This window comes from Petromyzon marinus, chromosome 24 (genome assembly GCF_048934315.1).
Source record: "Petromyzon marinus isolate PM22_M1 ecotype Great Lakes invasive population chromosome 24, UKy_Petmar_22M1.pri1.0, whole genome shotgun sequence".
In the NCBI taxonomy this organism is placed as follows: Eukaryota; Metazoa; Chordata; class Hyperoartia; order Petromyzontiformes; family Petromyzontidae; genus Petromyzon; species Petromyzon marinus.
Window position 1 is genome coordinate 10,268,880 of NC_133690.1, and position 22,791 is coordinate 10,291,670.

Below are 22,791 nucleotides of genomic sequence, written 5' to 3' on the forward strand. Positions count from 1 at the left end.
GCTGCTGAAGATGAACCTTCTGACTCGTGTGGAGTGTCATGTAGGCATGGGCTATGAGGCAGGAAGCAAGTCTTTAAAGCAGGGGTGAGGAACGTCCGGCCCGCAGGCCGTAGAAGGCCCGCGAAATCATTTGGTGTGGCCCTGCCAAGGCAACCGCAGGCAGGCCTCGAAATTCAATAAATCTAGGAGCAAACCTGGAAAAGCAGTTGCGAGTAGCAACATCATCAATACCAGCTAACATCATCACACGCCTCACCAAAGAGAAGCAGTTCCAGCCATCACATTAAGGATGAGTTAATTAAATGTTTGACCAAATATAACAGTCTAATTTTTAAGTTGATAATTTTGTATGGCCCGCGAATGATGTTATAAATACAGTGAGGGAAAAAATATTTGATCCCCTGCTGATTTTGTACGTTTGCCCACTGACAAAAAAATATCAATCTATAATTTTAATGGTAGGTTTATTTGAACAGTGAGAGACAGAATAACAACAAAAATTGCAGAAAAACGCATGTCAAAAATGTTACAAATTGATTTGCATTTTAATGAGGGAAATAAGTATTTGACCCCTCTGCAAAACATGACTTAGTACTTGGTGGCAAAACCCTTGTTGGCAGTCACAGAGGTCAGACGTTTCTTGTAGTTGGCCACCAGGTTTGCACACATCTCAGGAGGGATTTTGTCCCACTCCTCTTTGCAGATCTTCTCCAAGTCATTAAGGTTTCGAGGCTGACGTTTGGCAACTCGAACCTTCAGCTCCCTCCACAGATTTTCTATGGGGTTAAGGTATAGAGACTGGCTAGGCCACTCCAGGACCTTAATGTGCTTCTTCTTGAGCCACTCCTTTGTTGCCTTGGCCATGTGTTTTGGGTCATTGTCATGCTGGAATACCCATCCACGACCCATTTTCAATGCCCTGTCTGAGGGAAGGAGGTTCTCACCCAAGATTTGATGGTACATGGCCCCGTCTATCGTCCCTTTGATGCGGTGAAGTTGTCCTGTCCCCTTAGCAGAAAAACACCCCCAAAGCATAATGTTTCCACCTCCATGTTTGACGGTGGGGATGGTGTTCTTGGGGTCATTGGCAGCATTGCTCCTCCTTCAAACCACGGCGAGTTAGGTTGATGCCAAAGAGCTCCATTTTGGTCTCATCTGACCACAACACTTTCACCTAGTTGTCCTCTGAATCATTCAGATGTTCATTGGCAAACTTCAGAAGCAATCAATCAATCAGATTCCAAACTCTCCACCATGGCCAAGACCAAAGAGCTCTCCAAGGATGTCAGGGACAAAATTGTAGACCTACACAAGGCTGGAATGGGCTACAAGACCATTGCCAAGCAGCTTGGTGAGAAGGTGACAACAGTTAGTGCAATTATTCGCAAATGGAAGAAGCACGAAAGAACTGTCAATCTCCCTCGGCCTGGGGCTCCATGCAAGATCTCACCTCGTGGAGTTGCATTGATCATGAGAACGGTGAGGAATCAGCTCAGAACTACACGGGAGGATCTTGTCAATGATCTCAAGGCAGCTGGGACCATAGTCACCAAGAAAACAATTGGTAACACTCTACGCCGTGAAGGACTGAAATCTTGCAGCGCCCGCAAGGTCCCCCTGCTCTAGAAAGCACATATACATTCCCGTCTGAAGTTTGCCAATGAACATCTGAATCATTCAGAGGACAACTAGGTGAAAGTGTTGTGGTCAGATGAGACCAAAATGGACTCTTTGGCATCAACTCAACTCGCCGTGTTTGGAGGAGGAGGAATGCTGCCTATGACCCCAAGAACACCATCCCCACCGTCAAACATGGAGGTGGAAACATTATGCTTTGGGGATGTTTTTCTGCTAAGGGGACAGGACAGCTTCACTGCATCAAAGGGACGATGGACGGGGCCATGTACCGTCAAATCTTGGGTGAGAACCTCCTTCCCTCAGCCAGGGCATTGAAAATGGGTCGTGGATGGGTATTCCAGCATGACAATGGCCCACAACACACGGCCAAGGCAACAAAGGAGTGGCTCAAGAAGAAGCACATTAAGGTCCTGGAGTGGCCTAGCCAGTCTCCAGACCTTAATCCCATAGAAAATCTGTGGAGGGAGCTGAAGGTTCGAGTTGCCAAACGTCAGCCTCGAAACCTTAATGACTTGGAGAAGATATGCAAAGAGTGGGACAAAATCCCTCCTGAGATGTGTGCAAACCTGGTGGCCAACTACAAGAAACGTCTGACCTCTGTGATTGCCAACAAGGGTTTTGCCACCAAGTACTAAGTCATGTTTTGCATAGGGGTCAAATACTTATTTCCCTCATTAAAATGCAAATAAATGTATAACATTTTTGACATGCGTTTTTCCGGATTTTCTTGTTGTTATTCTGTCTCTCACTGTTCAAATAAACCTACCATAAAAATTCTAGACTGATAATTTCTTTGTCAGTGGGCAAACGTACAAAATCAGCAGGGGATCAAATACTTTTTTCCCTCGCTGTATCACACGCTGCCTGAAGCTGGTGGTCCCTCTGCCTCAGTGGGCAGTGCGCTCGTTCTAATCTCTTCCGGCCGTCCCGAGCCACTGGTCGTAGTGAGAAGTTCGCTTGCGTGGGGGGGTGGACTTTCTGTCCTTGATATGACCACGGTTTTACTTCCTACAGAGTGTTTAGCGTTCTATTGAGCATTGAGGGGACGATTAGCTCAGTCGACCTCCAACTGGGATACGATCAAACAAAAAAACACAAACTCTTTAAGATACTGCCGGATCGCTCCTGGCAAAAACTGTTCATCAAAACCCAAAAACTTTCAACGTGGGAGATGACATAAGCGATATATAACCCGCCTTGTGAATATGTCTTTATCGAATGAATGTACATAAAAGGATTGTCTGAAAAGAGCACGAGGCTTATCACAACGAGCGATCCCACTTGCGATAGTCATCTCGGTAGAGGGAAGCCTCGAGCGATGTTAGCGGTGCCCCGCGTGTAAATACGGGACTCGGCTTCGAACGCCACGCCAGTTTCGGGCGACCCTACATGGCAATGGGACGTGCCACCCTCGCAGGCACCGCAAAAGCACCGCAGGTGATGTCAGCCCCAAAGGAACCTCATTTTTTCGTTACGCAAGTAAACACACTTGCTGGTGATGTGGGCAGGGAGCAAGGTGAAAGCTGTGCCAGGAATGATTTAATGGACCGAGATAAACGATTGAAAGCCTGCAGGAGGTTAAACACTCGCAGCAAGTCTTATGAACAGTATTGGGAAGCATGACAGCATTGGTTCAACTGTACTGAGAAGGAATCTTTATTATATTTATTTAACTTTCCGATGTCCGTCCACAGTCATTATCAGCGCCGAATGGTGACGGTTATGTTTTGCGGATGCAGACATATTTAACCGAGATCTTCCGTCTATGGCCTTGGGCAGAAAACAAGATCTGGCACGTGCACAGCATAATTTTTTTTTATAAACAAAGTGCCCCCCCCCCCCGCGCCCCCGCGGTCGTTGCGACGAGGAGTGACGTCTGCGCTGGCAGCCCCCCCCCCCCCCCCCCGTGCGCTCAGCACACGCCTGACGTCGTTTAACCACAGCAGCGAGTTCGGAGGAGCCGTCGTCGCACAGCCGCCGCGCCGCACCAGCCTCTGTCACACTGCAGGCGAGAGAGAGAGAGAGAGTGCGAAAAAGAGCGAGCTGCTGTCGGCCTCCGCAGGCTGGTGGTGTTCAAAGAAAAACTTCACCGCCGGTTTTTGGTGGGCGAGAGAAGAGAGAGACAGAGAGAGAGAGAGAGAAAAAAAGGCCGAGATATAACATGTGGTCTTGAAGAGCGCGTGTCCGTTGAATTGAGAACTTTGGGCAAGATTTTAACGACGGCGGTCTTTACCACTGGGGGCGAGTTTAAACCCGCTCGTTTTGGTCGCGTCAACATTGGCGAGTCGTGCTCGCTTGGGCCCGAAGCTTCGCAGGTGTTGTTACGTTCTGGCTGACGCTGGCGCACCGGCGTGTCGGAATCAAGCTTTCTTGGCAGTGGCGCATTTACTGTTGCCATCCAAACGTCACGGACGGGAGCATCGCCAGCACAAGTGAAGCGGCTGGGGACCATGCAGCTGCCTTGACTTTTGGATGAGGACCACGACGACGAAAGGGCAATAAGCAACTTAAAATCATGAGGCACAAATGCTGTGGGTATATCTCTTCATTCCGTTTCTCTGCATCATGCGCGGCTATTGTTTCTTGATCACTGTGTGTTTGAGTACTTCATGTCAACGCTGAATATTCGTTTTTTTAATTTTTTTCCCGTATTTTTTACCGATAGTGATTCAGTTACGGCCTTTGCGTCTATTTAAATGTGTTTACCTTTTGCTTGTTTACAGATGCAGGCTTTGCGCCCAATTTAATTGTGTTTACGATTTTCTTGTTTACACTCTTGTTAAGATATATTTTCCAGAACTCACAACCGAGCTGTGGCACATGTCTTCCTGTTTATGCATTGCTCTTCATAACAAAAAAAACCTCATCGCATTCAAAAGTCAAAGTGGCCTCCATGATCAAATGATTGTGACGGGGAGCCGCCATACTAATGTGGAATTTCCGTCACTGGCTCAGAGCCAACAACAGAGATGAGCACTGTCTAAGTGCTGGTTTGGGCAAGCGGATGCTTTTACACGACTTTGAGTGTAGAGCCTATGAAACCCGCTCGCTGAATTTGTTTTTCATAAAACTTGCTGTCCACAGCTGTTCCAAACAGCGTGTTTTAACCAACAATCGTGTATTCCTTTGTCTTGCTGTCTCAGTTTGGCATCGTTGTGCTGGGTAGGTCTAGAAGAGAACTTCACAGCGCATTCCCTGATCAGTATCTCTAACTCAAAACAACCTAAAAGTGAGCGCAGGTGAAATATAAATAAAAATTTGCAAATGGAGTAAAATTTGGATAGATACAGAACCCGAGTGCCATCACATCTCAAGATGCTGTAGAGGAAGGAAGACATTTATAATGAGGTTATAGCGAAGACGAGGAATTTGTTATGTATGTACGTTGAACTTCTTTTGCACCGTATGTAGCCAACCGTGCTATTCGGAGTTTCAGGGGAAGGACAACAAACTAAACACAAAAGCAGTTCTAAAGAAATTTGTTTTCAATCCTAGATTTAAAAGTCCGTCGCTTCAGTGGCTTCCTAGGGCATTTCAGACGGCCGCAGAAGTACGCTTGAAAGCACGCGATGTTAGGTGAAGGGAAAGGTTAGTGAAAGCTCAGTGTGAGAGAGATTCTTCACCTCTGTGCCAGTGCAAATTCAAATGGACGTGTTCATCTGCCTTGGGAGACGTGTAGAACCGTAAGCCTGGACTTGAACCAATAGATGGAATCGGCACTGCGGACTGCCAAGGAGGGAGGGGGGTTGTTCCAAACTCGGGAACAACAGCTGAGAAGGAGTGACCTCCCTTTGAACCGGGATTGACTGAAGGTTTTAACAGGAGGCCTTGGTTGCTGGATTGGAGGGCAGGGGAAGAGAAAAGTGCAATGAATGGGGAGAGGCGGTGGATGTTTTTGTCACTGACATACTGCCGCATTGCATTACATATTATAGAACAGTTGCGATGATTACACGTGACAGTTCGATGTAAGTTTGATCCCAGGGCTGTGACTGATGTGTTTTTTTGTGTTTTGTGTTAATCCAGTCAGGCCATGTGGAAGCACTTTACTATTTAGAGCACAGAACAAATAAACAAGTGATTTCCGTTCTAACGGAACGTTCCGTCATTCCTTCCCGTTGATGCAAATTGAAGGCCATATGAGACAGCTGGTTTTAACGTCTGCTGTGCTGGAGGCTAGCTCTCTTCCTCACTCACGGCAGACAGCCTTATCCATTCAGATCAGGTGTCCATTTGCCAGTGGGTTCCTTGATCTGAAGTCAAGTGCAAAACAATTGAGATGTCCGTTTTGCAAGGGAGGCCTTGAATGTGACACTGATAATGTCGTGTATAGCAATGTTATCGCAATAATAATACATAACAGTGAAAAAATAGGTAGTCACAGTTTAGTGTTTGCAATAAAATCATGGGCCAATGGCAAGTGTGATTAATATGGCTTCGTAAAAAATACAATTGAAGTGTCACAACGGGTGGCCTAGAGAAACAGTTGTATTGTGACCGCACCTTTTTTATATTCGTAAAGTGAAATCTGATCTTAAATGAGCAATGAACTACGCTCATATCTTGGCAGTCGTGAGTCGGTGGTAGAAACGATGCATTCCCAGGGCAGGCACCAGTCCACCCACAGGACAACCACTTTGACGTCCAGAAAAAGCTAAACCTATTTTAGTCACCGCAAGTGATGATTGTGGGCCGAGTCAGCAACACCTGACTGGAACATGAACTGTTCCATTGTAAGTCAAGTACTCTGACCACAGCACTACCCAGCCTGTTCACTGTGTTACTCGGTAGCCGTTGAATGTTAGACCAGCACGTACCTGTACATCTCTTTGTCAACCCACTGCCATGTGTATGGATGTTGAGCTTCGCACCATACGTAGCCAACCGTGCTAATCGGAGGTGCGGGGGGAAGGACAACAACCTAAACACAAAAAGCAGTTCTAAGGAAATTCGTTTGCAATCTGTATTTAATAGTGCATGGCTCCAGTGGCTTCCTAATATCGGAAGGAAGAGCGTTCCAGACGGCCGCAGAAGCGCATCTGAAAGTGTGCGATACGGTGACCACCGTCTTTATTCGATGGTTGGCCAAAAGCCGCTGCTGTGAGGATGACCGGAGTTGACCAGATCAATGTCGATCGTGGGTGTTGTTTGACCCTACCTCACCAAGCTTTTAAGTACAGGCTGGTAAAGGGAGCCACCTGGGACTGGATCAGATATCACTCGCCACTGATGTTAACTTGTGGCTGGAAATCGAACCCAGCGTTTGCCGGGTTCAAGCACATTGCAATACCCCACCTGCTCCACCTTTGCATTTGCACTGTGGATGGCAATGCTGTAAATCATCCGCTTGGGAATGTCTAACTCAATCACCTTCATGTGTTGTCTTTCTGTGGTGCAATGTGTACAGAAACCCTGAGTCACCAGTGCCACCACCTATACTACAATGAGTGTTTTATGACTCCGCTCATTGTTGTGGGTCGGGGCATGGCTCAGACACTTTGGAATGTCTACTGTAAAGTTGTATGATGTCACCAGTTGTGTCGAACAAAGCCACTGTGCTAAGCATACAGTGCTACATTCTTTACCGTCAGCCATTGTGTCATCATCATCATCAGCGCTGTTACCACGTACTGGGGTCAGCACGGGTATGTGGGTGGTTATTTTTTTAACAGCGCTCAGCTTACTGTGCCACCTCATGAAGGTTGTGAGTTTGTATTGTTATTGAGAGTTGCCTGCCCCATGTTGTGTCTTCAGTCAATAAAATGGCCACCACCTTCAGTGGGAACATTTTGATGCTGTTTCTCATTTACGCAGACGGTCACGTCACAAAGGAGGATGGGGAATTCCCACCCCTGGTTAATGGCTTCCGGTGGAAATAAACACTATCCCTGACTACTTGTTTTCGTTAGCAGCACTCCGAATTGGCCTATGCCCAAATCGCCCAGAATGTGCCAGATACCGTGTAATATGTCAGAAGCTAAGCTGCTTTGAACCTGGATAGTGCTTGTTTTTGGGTGGCCATCATTGCACAGCAGGTTGTTATAGTCTGTGGAACTATATGTTGGGCAGCAGAGGTCGGTTCAGAAAAATAAATTGTTGTACAGTAATTCTATGCCCCCTCGTCTATGCTGCCCGCATTTACCAGTCTGCATTGATTCGCGTAGTGAAATACCGTTACATAACCCACAATATTCACATGGTATCGGAAAGCCCATATCCAGCAGTGGATTTGCAAAGGGCTGTACACGTACTCCAAATTGAATTAACATGTATCTACATTATTAATATATATAAGTACGATACTTGTGTAACTAATGTTTCTAAGTGTTGTGTTTACCGAAAAGGGAATGTTTATTTCTACAGCATTTGGATTTGCCAGATTAGTGTCTCACAGTTGCATTTGTTTAAAATCATTTTGAGATGACCTTTGTTAATTTTCAACTTCATGACTGATAAATAATACTATTATAATAATGAACCTGAGCTATGTAAAATTTAAATCTAGTAAGCAATCCAAAATAACATTTTGCATGACACTGGTGAGAGGAACTCGCATATGGCATTTATAACCTCAAGAATTTCAATTGCATCTGCCTTGGTGATTTAAGTCATTCCAAAAATGGCTTTACCAATGGCATCCACAAGTATAGCAGTAGTAGGCATCAAGCGATGCCTTCAATGCAGATATAGACGGGAGCATTGGAATATTGAGATCAGTGACCAACTCCATCCAGAATCTTGGCACCGTTATTGAGAAAGCCTTTGACCCATATTGAATCCTTATTTTTTTTTATGTATATGAAGGCGGAATGCCTGCACCCACAAATGTGGCGGAAGCCTCGGCAATCGGAGGCCTCCGTATGTGTTTGTGGCGTGTCCTAGTCAAACGAGAGTCGCTGAGGCTGCCGATGCCGTGATCATTACCAGATGCCTCGTTGTCTGCTGCTGCACTCGAGGAGGAAGTGGTGGGTAGGGTGGGTGTGGGGGGGGTGGCTTTTGATGGTTCCTATCACTCCCTCCCAAAGGCACTATCCCAATTGTATCCGAGTGAGGTGACGGTGATGAACGCCTGCGATGCATTCCAGCGCTTGGGGTACAAGTTTAATGGACCATGCGTTAACGTCATCGTCGCGTTGTGTGAGACTCAAGAACTCATGCTAACGAGGTGGTGCCAGTTGAGGAAGTATAGACAACAGGTTCCTCCACAATTCTCGAAAAGCCTCTACAAATTGCTGAGCGTTTTCGTCTCGCGTGTGGATTTTTTTTTTCAGAGTTCTCCGAATTTTCTCTCAAGGATCGCGCGGGTGGGAGACTCGCGTGATGTAGAGCCGGATTCACATCCGGACCAAACAGCCAAACGCGTTTGCCTCGCCCGACCTTTATAATGGGGCCGTCGGCAAATTCTTTCCAGACATCGGAGGAAAAGGAACTTTTGCAAACATGTGAACGGGGCCCTGTAATGTATGTGTGATTCATCAACCGCACCTCCGGAGAGCTGCCTCAAAGGCGCGCTTCACCAATTAGTCGTGCGATGTAATGCATTGTGATTTTAGGAAGTTCTAATCCGCGGAGTGTGTGGAGAGGTACGAATGGCGTTTTGGGTGCCTCTCTTGATGTGTGACGTCGATGCACCATGACACCGCCCCAGAGGTATACAGTACACTATAGTTTGGATTTATGGAGCAACTTAATTTGACTGCTTCTCGAGATCCTGCAGAAATTATGGGGTTGGGAGGGGTGGTGGTGGGGGGGGGGAGGGGGTTGTCGTATGTACGTTGAAGAGCCTTGGCAAAGCGAAAGGTGTGCTAGCATGCCTGCATGCTTGCGTGCGTGCACATTGATTCCTCTTGTGCTCGCATCCCGTGACCGATCGTCCTTCGTGTGTCTCACACAGACACTGAGACGGAGAAAGACGCGGCTCTCAGACTTTCCCAGGAGCGAGCTGAGATCATCGAAAAGTATGACCGGGTAAGCACGCGCACGTCAAAGCCAGCCATCGTTCATGTCAGAGTCAAGATAGGGTAATGGAAGTTGAGCGCCAAAATGTCTCGACCCGCTCAAGCTAACAATTGAGTGTTGCTCAATTGTAAGCCATTGATGGGAATTCCACATTCCTGTGGCAGGGGGCAGTAGCTGATGCACCAGTGTTACAGTGACGCATACGCGTTTCTATAATATAACTCGGTAATTTTAGTAATTCATATTAATAAGTCCATCGCTGCATAAACAGGCACTGAACGGGGATCATCATCGATGGCGGGCCTGAAGCCAGCAGTGGAAATTCCACATTACTATGGTACCAACCGTTACCTATGGAGGATGACGACTGTTGACTTCCCACAAAGTGGTACTCGTTTTAATGACCCTGGAGGGATGATGAGCTTAGATCATCACCCCGGTGGAATTTGAACTCACTTAGCCTTCTAATCATGAGTCGTGCACTCTTAACTACAGATAATTATATGGGCTTTTATTCAAAATATGCTGCAGACTAGTAAGTTTGGTGTACGTGGATGAGTGTACTTTTTTGATACATTTGGAAGTTACATTATCATTGACGAGTTAGCTATTGTAGCCCCAGATGTAACATTTGTTGTGATAATCTCAATATCTGTCAGGTTAATGATTAGCATTTTATTTGGTACTTAGTTACTGTGGCATCCCTAAGCACCTTACAAAACGACTAAAATTGTCCACAAGGAAAATAAAAGCGGAAAAGATAGAAGGGAAAACACCGAACACAATAGAGGTCAAAGGACAGCGAATGAGCGGCATCAGACTTGGTGCTAAGATAGACCCAACACTGAGCAACGCTGAGCAACGCAGCCACAGAGTCCCAGGGGAAGTTCGGGGACATCACGGAGTGGAGAGGCCTGGCCAGACCACAGTGCAGGCATCCCACCCAGCTACCACCACACCACCTTCAACCATGCCACCTTCACCCAGTCACCACCACCCATCCATTCCATGCCACCTACACTCAGCAACCACAAACCCCCATGCCACTGCGATGCAGCTACGGCAAGGTCATTTGAGCCCTCTAATGCAGGGGTGGGGAACGTCCGGCCCGCGGGCCGTATAAGGCTCACGAAATCGTTTGGTCTGTTCCAGCCATCACATTAGGGGTGAGTTCATTAAATGTTTGACCAAATATAACAGGCTAATTTTTAAGTTGATCATTTTGTATGGCCCGCGAATGATGTTGTAAATATCCAAATGGCCCTTTGCAGAAAAAGATTCCCCACCCCTTCTCTCATGTAACACCTACAGCACATTTTTTATGATGTTTTTTTCGTGGTGGCTGTTAATATTGTTCACCATAAAACGCTAAGTTGTTTCTCAGTGTTACTCAGGCTTTCAGTGTCATTTCCACCTAGCACGTGCCTGTTCTCATCTCTTGATAGATGGGTCACAAGAGGATTATGCAACAGGAAATGTTCCATAATCCACGTTGTTGACAGGAGACCTCTGCTGGTATCATGTTTACCTCTGCTCACACACATCCGCTCGGGAATACATTATCTCTTATTGACCCAGTTTATGTCTGTGGTGGCCTGCCTCTGCCCCACTTTTCATCACCCGTTTGCCTCGTTCGCCATCCAATTATTCCAGCACCTGCTGCACTGTCGGCCATGCATCTGTTGCCATCTTTCTGCTCACCATCGTGCCACTTATTCGATCGTTGGCTCTTGCCCGGTTGCCCACTGCCGCCCCCTTCTGCATTGCTCTTCTGGTGGTAATAATAATGCCATGAGCAATGTTTCGCCGAGTCTCCAAATGGTCTGTTCAAGGTGGGTCCTGCATTGGGATGTTTGGCCAAATGCGGTTTTTTTTCAAGCACAAGTTTTGCACGTGGATGGAAACCGGAGAAGTACCGTGCATACAAGGGGAGCTCACTGCTGGATTCACAGATGACTGCATTGGGAGTTTTGTAGTCATAAAATATACGCACGATCAAACCAAGGCGGATATGTTTTCCAGATTGAAAAGTAATTTCTTTAGAGCTGATTTTTTGTGTTTAGTTTGTTGTCGTCCCCCCGCACCTCCGATTAGCACGGTTGGTGACGTATGTTGCGATGCGAAAGAAGTTCAACATGCATGCATACAGAGCACTGGGTTATAGGCGGCGAACCACCTGTTACCTTCTCATGTTCTCCATTGTGGCATAAATCCGCTTAATACAATAACGTTGGGAGATACATAGCGTCTAAATGCATCCATGTATCAGGATGGTGTTTTACAGAGTAGTTAGACTCGTGTATCTCGGGGACAAAATTGATGTAAATATTCGTTTTTCTTTTAGACAAGTGACAGTCATTCGTCGGCAGTGGAAGAAAGCTTTAGGAGAGTCGGTGGCACGGGTGACTGGGGGGAGAAATTCTATAACATGGAGGCACCAGAGGAGATCGGTGAACCTCGCACTGGTGGCTTCAACATACGGCCTTGGTTGGTGGAGCACAAGAGTAACCATTCAGTTCTTTAACAACGACAAAAGGAGCAACCGCTGCCATTGGTTGCTCAGTGCCGATGACATCACCACTGCATTTGTGCCAGTCAAAGTGCACTTTGAGATCACGTTAGTGTGTTGAAGGTTCATTGGCGGGACGTCACGGGACAGACAAAGCTCTCGTGAGTTACAGACTATGTTGGCTGGTGCATTACTCACCAACCAGCTTATGCACAGTTGACTACTTATTCCTCCGACCTCTGACACTGTGTTGCCTTGTTTTCTCACCGATTGTTGCTACGACAACACAGGGCCGAGATGAAGGTGCGCAGATTGACCCGTGGGAAGATTCGGATTTCCGCCTCTACAAGGTCACGGATCGTTTTGGCTTCCTGCAGTGAGTGTCTCTGCACAGAGCCTGCGTCTGTCACCGTGCCTTACATCCCTCTCTCTACATAATCACGCAGGGGATGGAGCAGTATTGTCGTGGACAGTGCACTGCGCTGTGAACACAGCTACCCGTGTTCGATTCCTGGCCACGGTTAACATTGCCGGCAAACGATATCTGAACCGGAATTGGCCACCCCACTCCTTCACCAACCCGCACTAACCGGTGTGGTGAAGTTTGGTCAGACAACTCCCATGACCAACATGGCGTGGGGAGACCATCCAACAATGGATAGATCGTTGTCGATGATTATAATAATAATAGTGCCAGATCCTTATAGTCAGCTGATGTAATTCTAATTGCGCTGACTGGGCGAGCCAGAGTGTGAACTTGAAGCGAGAAGGGCAGGTGAAATCTGTAGAAAAAAAAAACCCAAGTCAGCGTTTGTTCACGTCGTTAAAGCGACGTGCAATGCTCTTCCTGCTTTGCGAAAGTCAATCCCGCGTTCATTTTCTGGCAAGGTTGGCTGCGTGCTGAGCCAGAGGCCACCGCGTCGCACCGCCCCTGCCCGCACACCGGGTGCAAGAGTCTGCGTCGGCTCTCTTCTCTCCAAACTTCCTTTCCAATTAGAGCGCCGGTGGCTCTGCCCCCCCCCCTTGCCCATCACCCTGCCCCCCCCCCTCCCCCCTCCAGCCACACAATGCAGCAGCTGACGCCGTAGTTTTGTTGCGCTTACGCCCGCTAATTGAGGCCACTGTGGAGCAGTCGACCGCAGGGGGGTGAAGCGAAGGTAGAATAAAAACCGTGTCCTCTATTGCACGGGAGGTTTGCCGGAAAACCCTCGGAACCCGACACTTAAATGCGATTTCCCTAGTCAAAAAGATATTGGCCCGCTTAGCGAGCCGAGGGCAGGTTAATGGCAGCGCTGTGGCTCGTATTGTTCCTGGTGCGTGCCTGTCTGTGTGCGTGCACGCCGACTCAGCAGCTGGTCTACACAGAGCGGATTTAATAAACAAATGGAACGTTGAGGGAGTTGGCATATGTCGCGGCTGCCCATGTTGCTGCTTGTTTCCTGACGAGTTGATACGCGTTTGCTTTACTTGATTTAATTTGTGCCAACCACGTTGAACGTATAAGGGTTTTGTTTGCTACTTATTGCCTTCCTATGGAAAACCATTACATCTGTTGCCTAAAAACATTTTATATGATCAACATCACCTCGTGGACTCTAAGACGGTGAATGTTTATGCCCCCTCTCTGAAATCTGAAGTATGGACATAATTGAAATATATGGTACGCTCTATTTTTCTGTAATAAGCTGGTATTTTATTATTTTATTTATTACGCTTGCGTGCCCAAGAAAGTCTCGACTGAGTCGCATGACTCATTTAAGGAGGCTCCTGCCAAGATTTCACAGTAGCAGGTGATGATTGCTTCCAGTTGAGTGATTAATGAAGGGTGGTGAGTTTTGTTGATTTCAGTTTATGTACAGACAGTAGTGCTTTGTGCCATCTCAGTATCTGTCACAAAAGTTCACATCAGTGAAGTTGTATGTAATAGATCTGTATACATTGTATATGGACAAAATTTAACCTCTGCTACCCATTCATATTTCAGTGAAGAAGAACTTCCAATTCCAGATGCGGAAGAAGGGAAGGTATAGTTTCCCTGACCACTCTTCAATATATTTCTTGTAATAAGGCTTACTTTGAAAATCCTTGTCAAAGTGTCCTTTATCTGGTGCTCATCTCCACAGATAACCCTGAGCCGGTGGTGTAAATTCCACATTCTCATGACTGGGCCCAGTCACTGAGCTTGGAGTCTCTTTCATTCTTGAGCTCGACTGTGGTATTAGTGACTCACACAATTGCTCGTTTCAACTTGCACTACAAAGACTCTTGCTGTTCAAACGAACACGGGCCAGTGCGCAGCTCTGCTGGGTGGTCGTGTGCCAGCAGTGGAAATTCCGTGTTCAGATGACTGTGGCTGTACGGAGATGATAGCAGGTCACTTCCCACAAAGCGGCACCCGTATTCATAACCCTGGAGGAATAATGGGCTATAAACTGGAGCCTCCGCGAGCCTGCGTCTGGCTCATTGGTAAGCGTGATGACCGCCTGCCCACCGAGCTGACTCCTCTGCAAATATCAGGCGAGGGCAACTGATGGCCCACGGTCTGTATCTGGTCAATTACTTGATTTCGCACGGTCCGTGACCACTGTGAAACGGCCCACAAACGATTTTTATCCCTCACTCCCAGCACTTAGCCACGCGTGCACTTCAGAACTGCGAGCTTACATCAACACGTTAGTGAGAGGAGGGCAGGCCCTCCGTCGCATAAATGCATCAAAGGCGAACCCGTATTATGTTTTTTATTATTATTGGGTAACGTCTAATGTGCGTTTTAATGTGTGGCCCTCCCAATGTTATTTGAAAGTTCTGTTCGGCCCTGGGTAAGGAAATGGTTCCCCAGCCTTGGATTATACATACACGGGTAATTGTGCTGCCTATGAATACGCCTTGTTGTTCACAGATCAAAGCGACGGAGGTGGAGAGGGTCGCCAAGTGGCTGAAGATGGTCAAGAGCTGGGATAAATACAAGAACACCGAAAAGGTGCGCAGGCATGCTGCATTGGCCCTTCAAGAACTCGTAGCACGCTCTCACACACGTCCCCTGCAATATCACAGTCACCGGCAAAGTGCGTCGTTTTTAAATATAATTTCTTTGAACGAGAGGCTTGCTGAGTCTCGGGATTCATCAGGAAGGTCACGCGTAAACGATGTTTGGTAATTTCCTTAATAAGAAGTATTCTGCATGTGGGAGGAATTCAGTGCCCAAAGACAGGCTCTCTCTCACTCTTGCTGTGCTGCCATCTCCTGGCCACCTCGCAGATCTGCGGGTTTGGGAGCTTCACACAAACGTGTGATCCACCAACACACGCCTACAAACCACTAGATTACAGTTGTTGAGTCAAAGTGCTCTCCTACACAAATAAGCCCTGCGCCTTTGGTGTAATTTCTGCATTCCTATGGCGGGTGCAAGTCTCTCGATAGGACAACAACTATTGTCTTCCTCACAAAGCGGTAGTTAATATATCGACCCTTGAGGGATAATTGGCCGAGTCAAACGCCCCCCCCCCTGATAAGGATTTTAACTCTCATGTACACGTGTGCTTACTCTGCCCAGAACACTTAACAGCACTCGCACGTGAATTCTTGATGCTCTTGTGTCGCTCCCCGCCTCCCCTCCCGCCCTGCCGTGCGGTCCCTGCAGATGGCACGCCGCGTGTACAAGGGACTTCCGCTGCAGCTGCGTGGGGAGATCTGGTCGCTGCTGCTGGAGCTGTCGTCGCTCAAGGAGGAATTTTCCGGCCTCTACGAGGTCAGGCCCAGCGCCCCTCTTCCCCCCCCCCACCCCCCGTAGCCGCCGATTGCTCTCTCTGAAGTCTGAAGTTTTAATTGGTGTCACCAGAGGTGGCTCAGGAGTCGCAGCACTGAGCCAGAACCGCCAGAGATGCTGAGTTTACGTTCAGGCGATCACCTGTTCTCAAGCATAGTTGATGGTCTCAGCCCGGTCAGCAATTACATTGCCATTTTGCATTTGGTTTAGCACTTAAGTTGGCTAAATACCAAAGAATAAAACATATAGCGTGGATAACATGCGACGGACGTTACTTTCGATTATCCGTGCGTGGATTGTTTGGCTTTTGGATTCACCATGCTTGTGAAAAAATGAATAAAAATATTTACGTGCATGGGAGTCTGTGACTCGGTGCTCACTTTACGGTGAACTTGTCCGCAAGTAAATCGGTTGTTTTAAGAAGCAATGAAGTCAGACAAAGCATTCTACAGCTTCACCCCCTTTCTAAGTTGGTAAACAATGCATGCATTATCCGGGTATATTTTTATCCCAACCAGCCCTCCTTAATGACCCAGTCTCATGGAGATTGCACTGTCTGTGTATTGTACTATGTAAGTCTTAAGCCGATGGAGGGTGTCCGTTTGTGTGGAAAGTGGTAGCGTATTGGTTAACCCACTGTGCCACAAACCCATTGACCAGAGTTCCATTACCACTCACAGCCAACGTCAGTGACGAATATCTGAACCGGCCCTGAGCCTCCCCTAGGTTGACTTGGCCTTAAATGAGTACCTAGTGCGGTATGTAAACCTCAGCACTGGGGAGACAAAGACGGCTGGACGTGATTTTGGCCACCCCGCCCCCTGGCCTGCATAGGTGCTCGCTAACAGCGCTTGCCCCAACAGTCGGTAAAAGCTACACGGGGGATCTTTGTCTTCGTGTGCGTTTGTGAGCAGCAAATGAAGCAGCGAGCGCGCTTGGCGTCCCCCGACGTGCGCCAGATCGACCTGGACGTGAACCGCACCTTCCGCAACCACATCATGTTCCGCAACCGCTACGGGGTCAAGTCAGTGACCTCTCAGCCTCCTCCTACCTTCTACCTCCACACTTAACATAAACCATCACACGAACTCCGGTCATCCTCGCAGCATCCTCACAGCGGCTTTTGGCTTCGCCATCGAACGCATCGCGTGCTTTCAGATGCGCTTCTGCGGCCGTCTGGAACGTTCTTCCTTCCGATATTAAGACGCCACTGGAGCTATGCACTTTTCAATCTAGATTGAAAGTCATTTTTTGAGCACTACTTTTTGTGTCTCGTTTGTTGTCGTTCCCCCGCACCTCCAATTAGCACTGTTGGCTACATACGGTGCGAAATAAGTTCAACATACACACTGTTTGGCCTTCACCCTCAAGCCATTGCCCAGTGATGCAATCCTTGCTTTGCAAAGTCAAGTACCGCTGTGCGTACCCCTGTTCAAGGGAGTATTTGGCGGTGTTCGTCTTCCTTGCGATCCTGAGCCAACGGTGGAAATTCCACATTGCTTTGATGGAATCCGTCCCAAACGGTCATGACATTCACCTGGAAGAGATATAAAATACTTGATTATTTGTTATTGTTGTAATATTTCAATATCAAAGTCACAAATCGGATCTCAGTATAACATGGGAAGTTTTTGCATACGATGCATTATTGCCAGACTTTAAAATTCTATTAATGCGAAATGCATTCGTAAAACGAATTATTTGTGATCATGATTCTTTTGTTCCATTCAATCTGGCTTATGAGGGTTAGGGTAACAGTATTGTTTGAGCTCTTGACTCACAATCGGAAGTTGGTGATTGAAGTCTTACACTTAGACGGTACATCATCCCTCTAAAGTTGATCAAAAATGGGTACTGCTAAAGTTGTAAATCAACAATGATCATTCTTTTGCTTTGCCAGCGACATTGTCCACGGTCCTTACATTGTGAACCTACATGCCACACCCGAAATACCCTGGGGGCATAAACACCTGTCCTTCTGTAAACTTGCATCACCACTCATTTTACCTCCGCACTGGAAGCCCTCAGCGATTTGACTTACAGGGCCTGGCACCGAAATGGGCGCCATGGTGGCTATGAGATGTTAACTACCTCGCATGGTATACAGAAGGTTGTGGGTTCGATCCCGATCCTCTGATGCCTGTATATTTGTAGTTTGCATGTTCTGCCCATGGTCACGTGGGTTTTTGTCCGGGTCCTCCGGTTTTTCCCTGCACGTTTAGAAACAATGTGCATTTAGAGTATTTGGCTGCTATAAATTTCCACGTGATAAGCCACTTCGTTCAGCTATCATTTGTGGCCAGGTCGCTTCTGATAAAGAGCTACATAGCTCAGTGGGCCTTATTTGGTCAAATAAAAAGAAATGTAGGTGTTCGTTTACATCTTTGTTAGCTTCACCGTCTTTACGTTTCATATGAAGCACGACTGCTTGTGCGCGCTTAAGGTCTCAGTTCACCGGTAACTGCGATGCCGACATTACATTTTGTTGTCACACAGGCAACAAGCCCTGTTCCATGTGCTGGCTGCGTACTCCATGTACAACACGGTGAGAACTGCGTCATCGTGAGTTTAACCGGCCTCTTTTCTTTGGTTCGAACGCAACACAAGCGCCCGTCTTCAGGTGAAAATCGCGACAGCTGCGATGTCTGCTGCGAGCAGACATCGTGCTGCTCGCAGGAGACATCGCAGCTGTCGCCACAGACATCGTGCTGCTCACAACAGACATCGCAGCTGTCGCCACAGACATCGTGCTGCTCACAACAGACATCGCAGCTGTCGCCACAGACATCGTGCTGCTCACAGCAGACATCGCAGCTGTCGCCACAGACATCGTGCTGCTCACAGCAGACATCGCAGCTGTCGCCACAGACATCGTGCTGCTCACAACAGACATCGCAGCTGTCGCCACAGACATCGTGCTGCTCACAACAGACATCGCAGCTGTCGCCACAGACATCGTGCTGCTCACAGCAGACATCGCAGCTGTCGCCACAGACATCGTGCTGCTCACAGCAGACATCGCAGCTGTCGCCACAGACATCGTGCTGCTCGCAGGAGACATCGCAGCTGTCGCCACAGACATCGTGCTGCTCACAGCAGACATCGCAGCTGTCGCCACAGACATCGTGCTGCTCACAGCAGACATCGCAGCTGTCGCCACAGACATCGTGCTGCTCACAGCAGACATCGCAGCTGTCGCCACAGACATCGTGCTGCTCGCAGGAGACATCGCAGCTGTCGCCACAGACATCGTGCTGCTCACAGCAGACATCGCAGCTGTCGCCACAGACATCGTGCTGCTCACAGCAGACATCGCAGCTGTCGCCACAGACATCGTGCTGCTCACAGCAGACATCGCAGCTGTCGCCACAGACATCGTGCTGCTCACAGCAGACATCGCAGCTGTCGCCACAGACATCGTGCTGCTCACAGCAGACATCGCAGCTGTCGCCACAGACATCGTGCTGCTCACAGCAGACATCGCGGCTGTCGCGATTTTCACCTGAAGACGGGCGCTTGTGTTGCGTTCGAAACGTCGTGATTTATTTTATTTCATTTCTACCTACGTGACTTTTTCTTGAAAGAACCAAGGAGTATGGATTCCTGCAGTCACGAAAGCTTCAAAATCAAGATTTAACCTGCCTCTTCGTACGCCCAAAGATGGAGTGGTGTTGGCTGACAGAACACAGTCTCTTTTGCCCACCCACCAATGTAATATCATCCAGCCCAGGTGGGCACTGCGATTCGAGGGTCAATAAAATGAGCAATACTTTGACTGGAGTCAACGGTTGCCATCCTATGGAGAGACTGACACCATACTCTGTGTAATTAATTAACTAACATAATGGGGTGTGAGGACTGCACTCTGGTTTATAGATGGTCTTTTTTTTACATGCGCTTTCAGTTTATATTGTGTTAGTTTAATTTAAATATCCGTACATTGTCTATTTCAAATGATCAGTGTGTTAAATGTGACTTGTTATCTTCAAGTCTAAAGTTAGATTTATAAGAAATGTTTATATTTATTTCTTACATTTTGACTTGAAACTTTCGTGACTGCAGGCATTCATATTCGTTGGTTCTTTCAGTAAAGTTCCAAAGATAGAAATAATTATAATGAAGGTAATAAAATACATATTAAAAAAACCACGACGTTTCGATCACAACACAAGCGATCGTCTTCATTTTATAAACTTTTTTTTTCTATCTACGTGACTTTACCGAAAGAACCAAAGAATATTTATTTCTTGTACTGGTCACCCCTGTGCCTTCTTCATAGTTGGGATTACACACGTGTAGTGTCCTCTGTGCTTATGCCTCCAGTCATGATCACTTTCCTGTGATCGTATCACTTCCTGGTGACCTAGCATTCCTGGGTCAGGAGCCATAGGAAGCTCCTGATTGGCCAGGTTGCTTCATAAATTGAGGCAGCTGAAATCAGAAGTGATTGCGGAAGAACTCCAGACTCCAGACCTGAGCTGGATTCCCAACATTTCAAGCTACGTTGTATCTGCGTATGCATATATATGTATGCATATACGTGTATGCATACCTTGAAACATGGTCTATGATCATGGCACCCAGAATGTCAGATGTTGGAAGATAAGCAGGAATAAGTCTGGATAGTGCTTGGATGGGCAACTATCATGCATGAAACGGTTGTTGTAGGCTGCTACATGGCTGTGTTGTCAGCAGAGAACAGTGCAGCAAATCCATTGTAGTACATTCCAATGTCTGTGCCCCACCTTCACACACCTGCACTGACCAGCACGGTGAAGTATGGATAAGTAACCCCCACAACCTGCATGGCATGGTGGTGAAGCCCGAATGTAGTCGATTGACATAAAGGGCTGTACATGGACAATTGTGTATGAATGTAGAAAAAAAACGTGTGTGTGCATGTGTACCACATATCAGGAGGTGGGCTACTGCCAGGGCATGAGCCAGATCGCTGCGCTGCTTCTCATGTACCTTAACGAAGAGGATGCATTCTGGGCACTCGTGCGCTTGCTGTCCGACAATAAACACGCCATGCACGGTGAGTATGCCTCTCCCACACTCGAGCGCACGGTGTTTGCGTGCGTCTGTTTAGTATACGTGCGTGCGTGGGTATATCGCAGCGGTGGCCAAACATTCTGACCCCAACAAGCCCCATACCAAAGTCTTCATATGGCCGACGGCTACAAGGCACAGGGTGGTCAATCGGCCGATTCGCTCGCGCTGCTCACCTGTGCAGTTTTGATTTAGAAGTGTGTGCTCGTGTCTGGCTCTGCTGCCAGGGGCGAGTGCCCTGGGTCGCTCCTGCATCCACAGCCGTTTTTCCCCTCTTTCAAATGGAAGTTTAGTGGAAAAGTAGTGGTTCAAGATAAACTCCCGGGCCATTCCTATCATAAGTTGCTGTTGGAATATCTTGACTCCAGTCTGGGCCCTCCCCTTAAGTCAACACAGCCTAAAATAAGTCCCTAGTAATGTGCGACAACATCGGCCTGGGGAAATAAAGGCGGCCAAGCGTTTTTTGTGGTGTCGGTGACGCCTCCTTTATGTAAGTGCCTTGCCAACTTCAATAGGTTTTCACAAATAGCATTTGCAGTTGTAGTTGTTGCAGGCTAACAAGAATGTTCATCTTTAAGACAGACATCTTCCATGTTACTCGGTTAAATATTAAATGTTTTTGTATTTTATTAAGTGTCTCCCTTAAAAATGTGATGTGTAATTCAACATGATCAAATTAAAATATCAATATACCATTCCATTCTCATTGGACACACGCTTGAGATGATATTAAGATCAAAATAAGTCGTTCTCTTCCCAATTTTGATCCTGATCCAGTAGTGGAAATTCCACATTGCCATGACAGTGTATAACCATGTGCTCATCCCGGTCCTCTGCTCCCCAGGATTCTTTGTGCCGGGCTTCCCCAAGCTGATGCGCTTCCAAGAGCACCACGACCTCATCATGAAGAGGTTACTCCCCAAGATGAAGAAGCACCTGGTGAGGGGTTGCCTGTGTTTTTTTGTTTGTCGGCGTCGCCATCTGCTGGAATTCTGTATTATTAACATTATTAAATCTCTGCAGGATGCGGTGCAGAAAGGGCTTTGTGGGAGGTGGGCCGCCACCTCATTTGGTTCAACTGCACTAAGTGCATTATTCCCCAAAGGTTAGACCTGGGGTCAATTATAATTACATTTCCGAAAGCAATATTAACTAAAATTACTGTTCAATTATATTGTGATTGAACAGTAATTAATTACACATTTGACAATTAACAATTGTAATTGACTCCAGGTTTGCCCAAGGTTTCGTGAAAGAGTAAAGTCAAGTTGCACCAATATTCAATTCAGCATGCTGGGCTGGCATTTAGCGGGTTAAGGTTATCGTCATTGTTAAATTTGGAGCATATGTGATGAAGGCCTCCTCAAGCCGTCGCCACCTCTCACATGACCACAATGCAAGAATCCTTCTAGCTCCGCAAGTGATCGGATTTCATCACTCCATCTCCGCGGAAATTCCTCGGGCGTGTTCCCTCCATTGGCTGCCACTCCAGTTTATTCTTAACCATCATTCCTCCTACCTGCCTAAGCCCACTTACTTTTCTTAACAGTCAATGTAATGCATCTAACTTTTCTTTGTTCTCTGGCCCAGAGCTTGGGTTTGTCACAAAATAAGAGTGGGTGTTTTATTGGCAGCAACTTCCTTGAATCCAGTGGCAGTGTTGTGTTATGAAATGGACGCCCCCCCCCCATATGACCAATCTGCCATCTGTTCTTCCTGTTCTGTCTCCCCTTGTCCCGGTCGGCTCAGGATAGCCAGGAGATCTTCACCAACCTCTACACAACAAAGTGGTTCTTCCAGTGCTTCCTCGACCGGGTGCGTTTGCTTTTAACTAGTGTGACATTGTAAGTTGTATCATCATCATCCA

The 22,791-nt window shown here is 47.3% G+C and overlaps 1 protein-coding gene across 3 annotated transcripts in view; it reads left to right on the forward strand.

Annotated features, from left to right (window-relative positions):
- The window catches only part of LOC116945528 (USP6 N-terminal-like protein), a 69,139-nt gene that overhangs the window by 33,380 nt on the left and 12,968 nt on the right, over positions 1-22,791 (forward strand). For 2 of the 3 annotated variants that reach the window (XM_032959898.2, XM_032959899.2), the window contains exons 3-12: positions 9,533-9,606; positions 12,397-12,482; positions 14,091-14,130; positions 15,006-15,086; positions 15,747-15,854; positions 16,787-16,896; positions 18,369-18,417; positions 20,790-20,910; positions 21,769-21,863; positions 22,674-22,739. In XM_032959898.2, the coding sequence (XP_032815789.2) occupies positions 9,533-9,606; positions 12,397-12,482; positions 14,091-14,130; positions 15,006-15,086; positions 15,747-15,854; positions 16,787-16,896; positions 18,369-18,417; positions 20,790-20,910; positions 21,769-21,863; positions 22,674-22,739 (830 nt within the window). Of the gene's footprint in view, positions 1-3,548; positions 4,170-9,532; positions 9,607-12,396; positions 12,483-14,090; positions 14,131-15,005; positions 15,087-15,746; positions 15,855-16,786; positions 16,897-18,368; positions 18,418-20,789; positions 20,911-21,768; positions 21,864-22,673; positions 22,740-22,791 lie in introns of those variants that run through there. The other variant, XM_032959897.2, reaches the window with a different exon arrangement.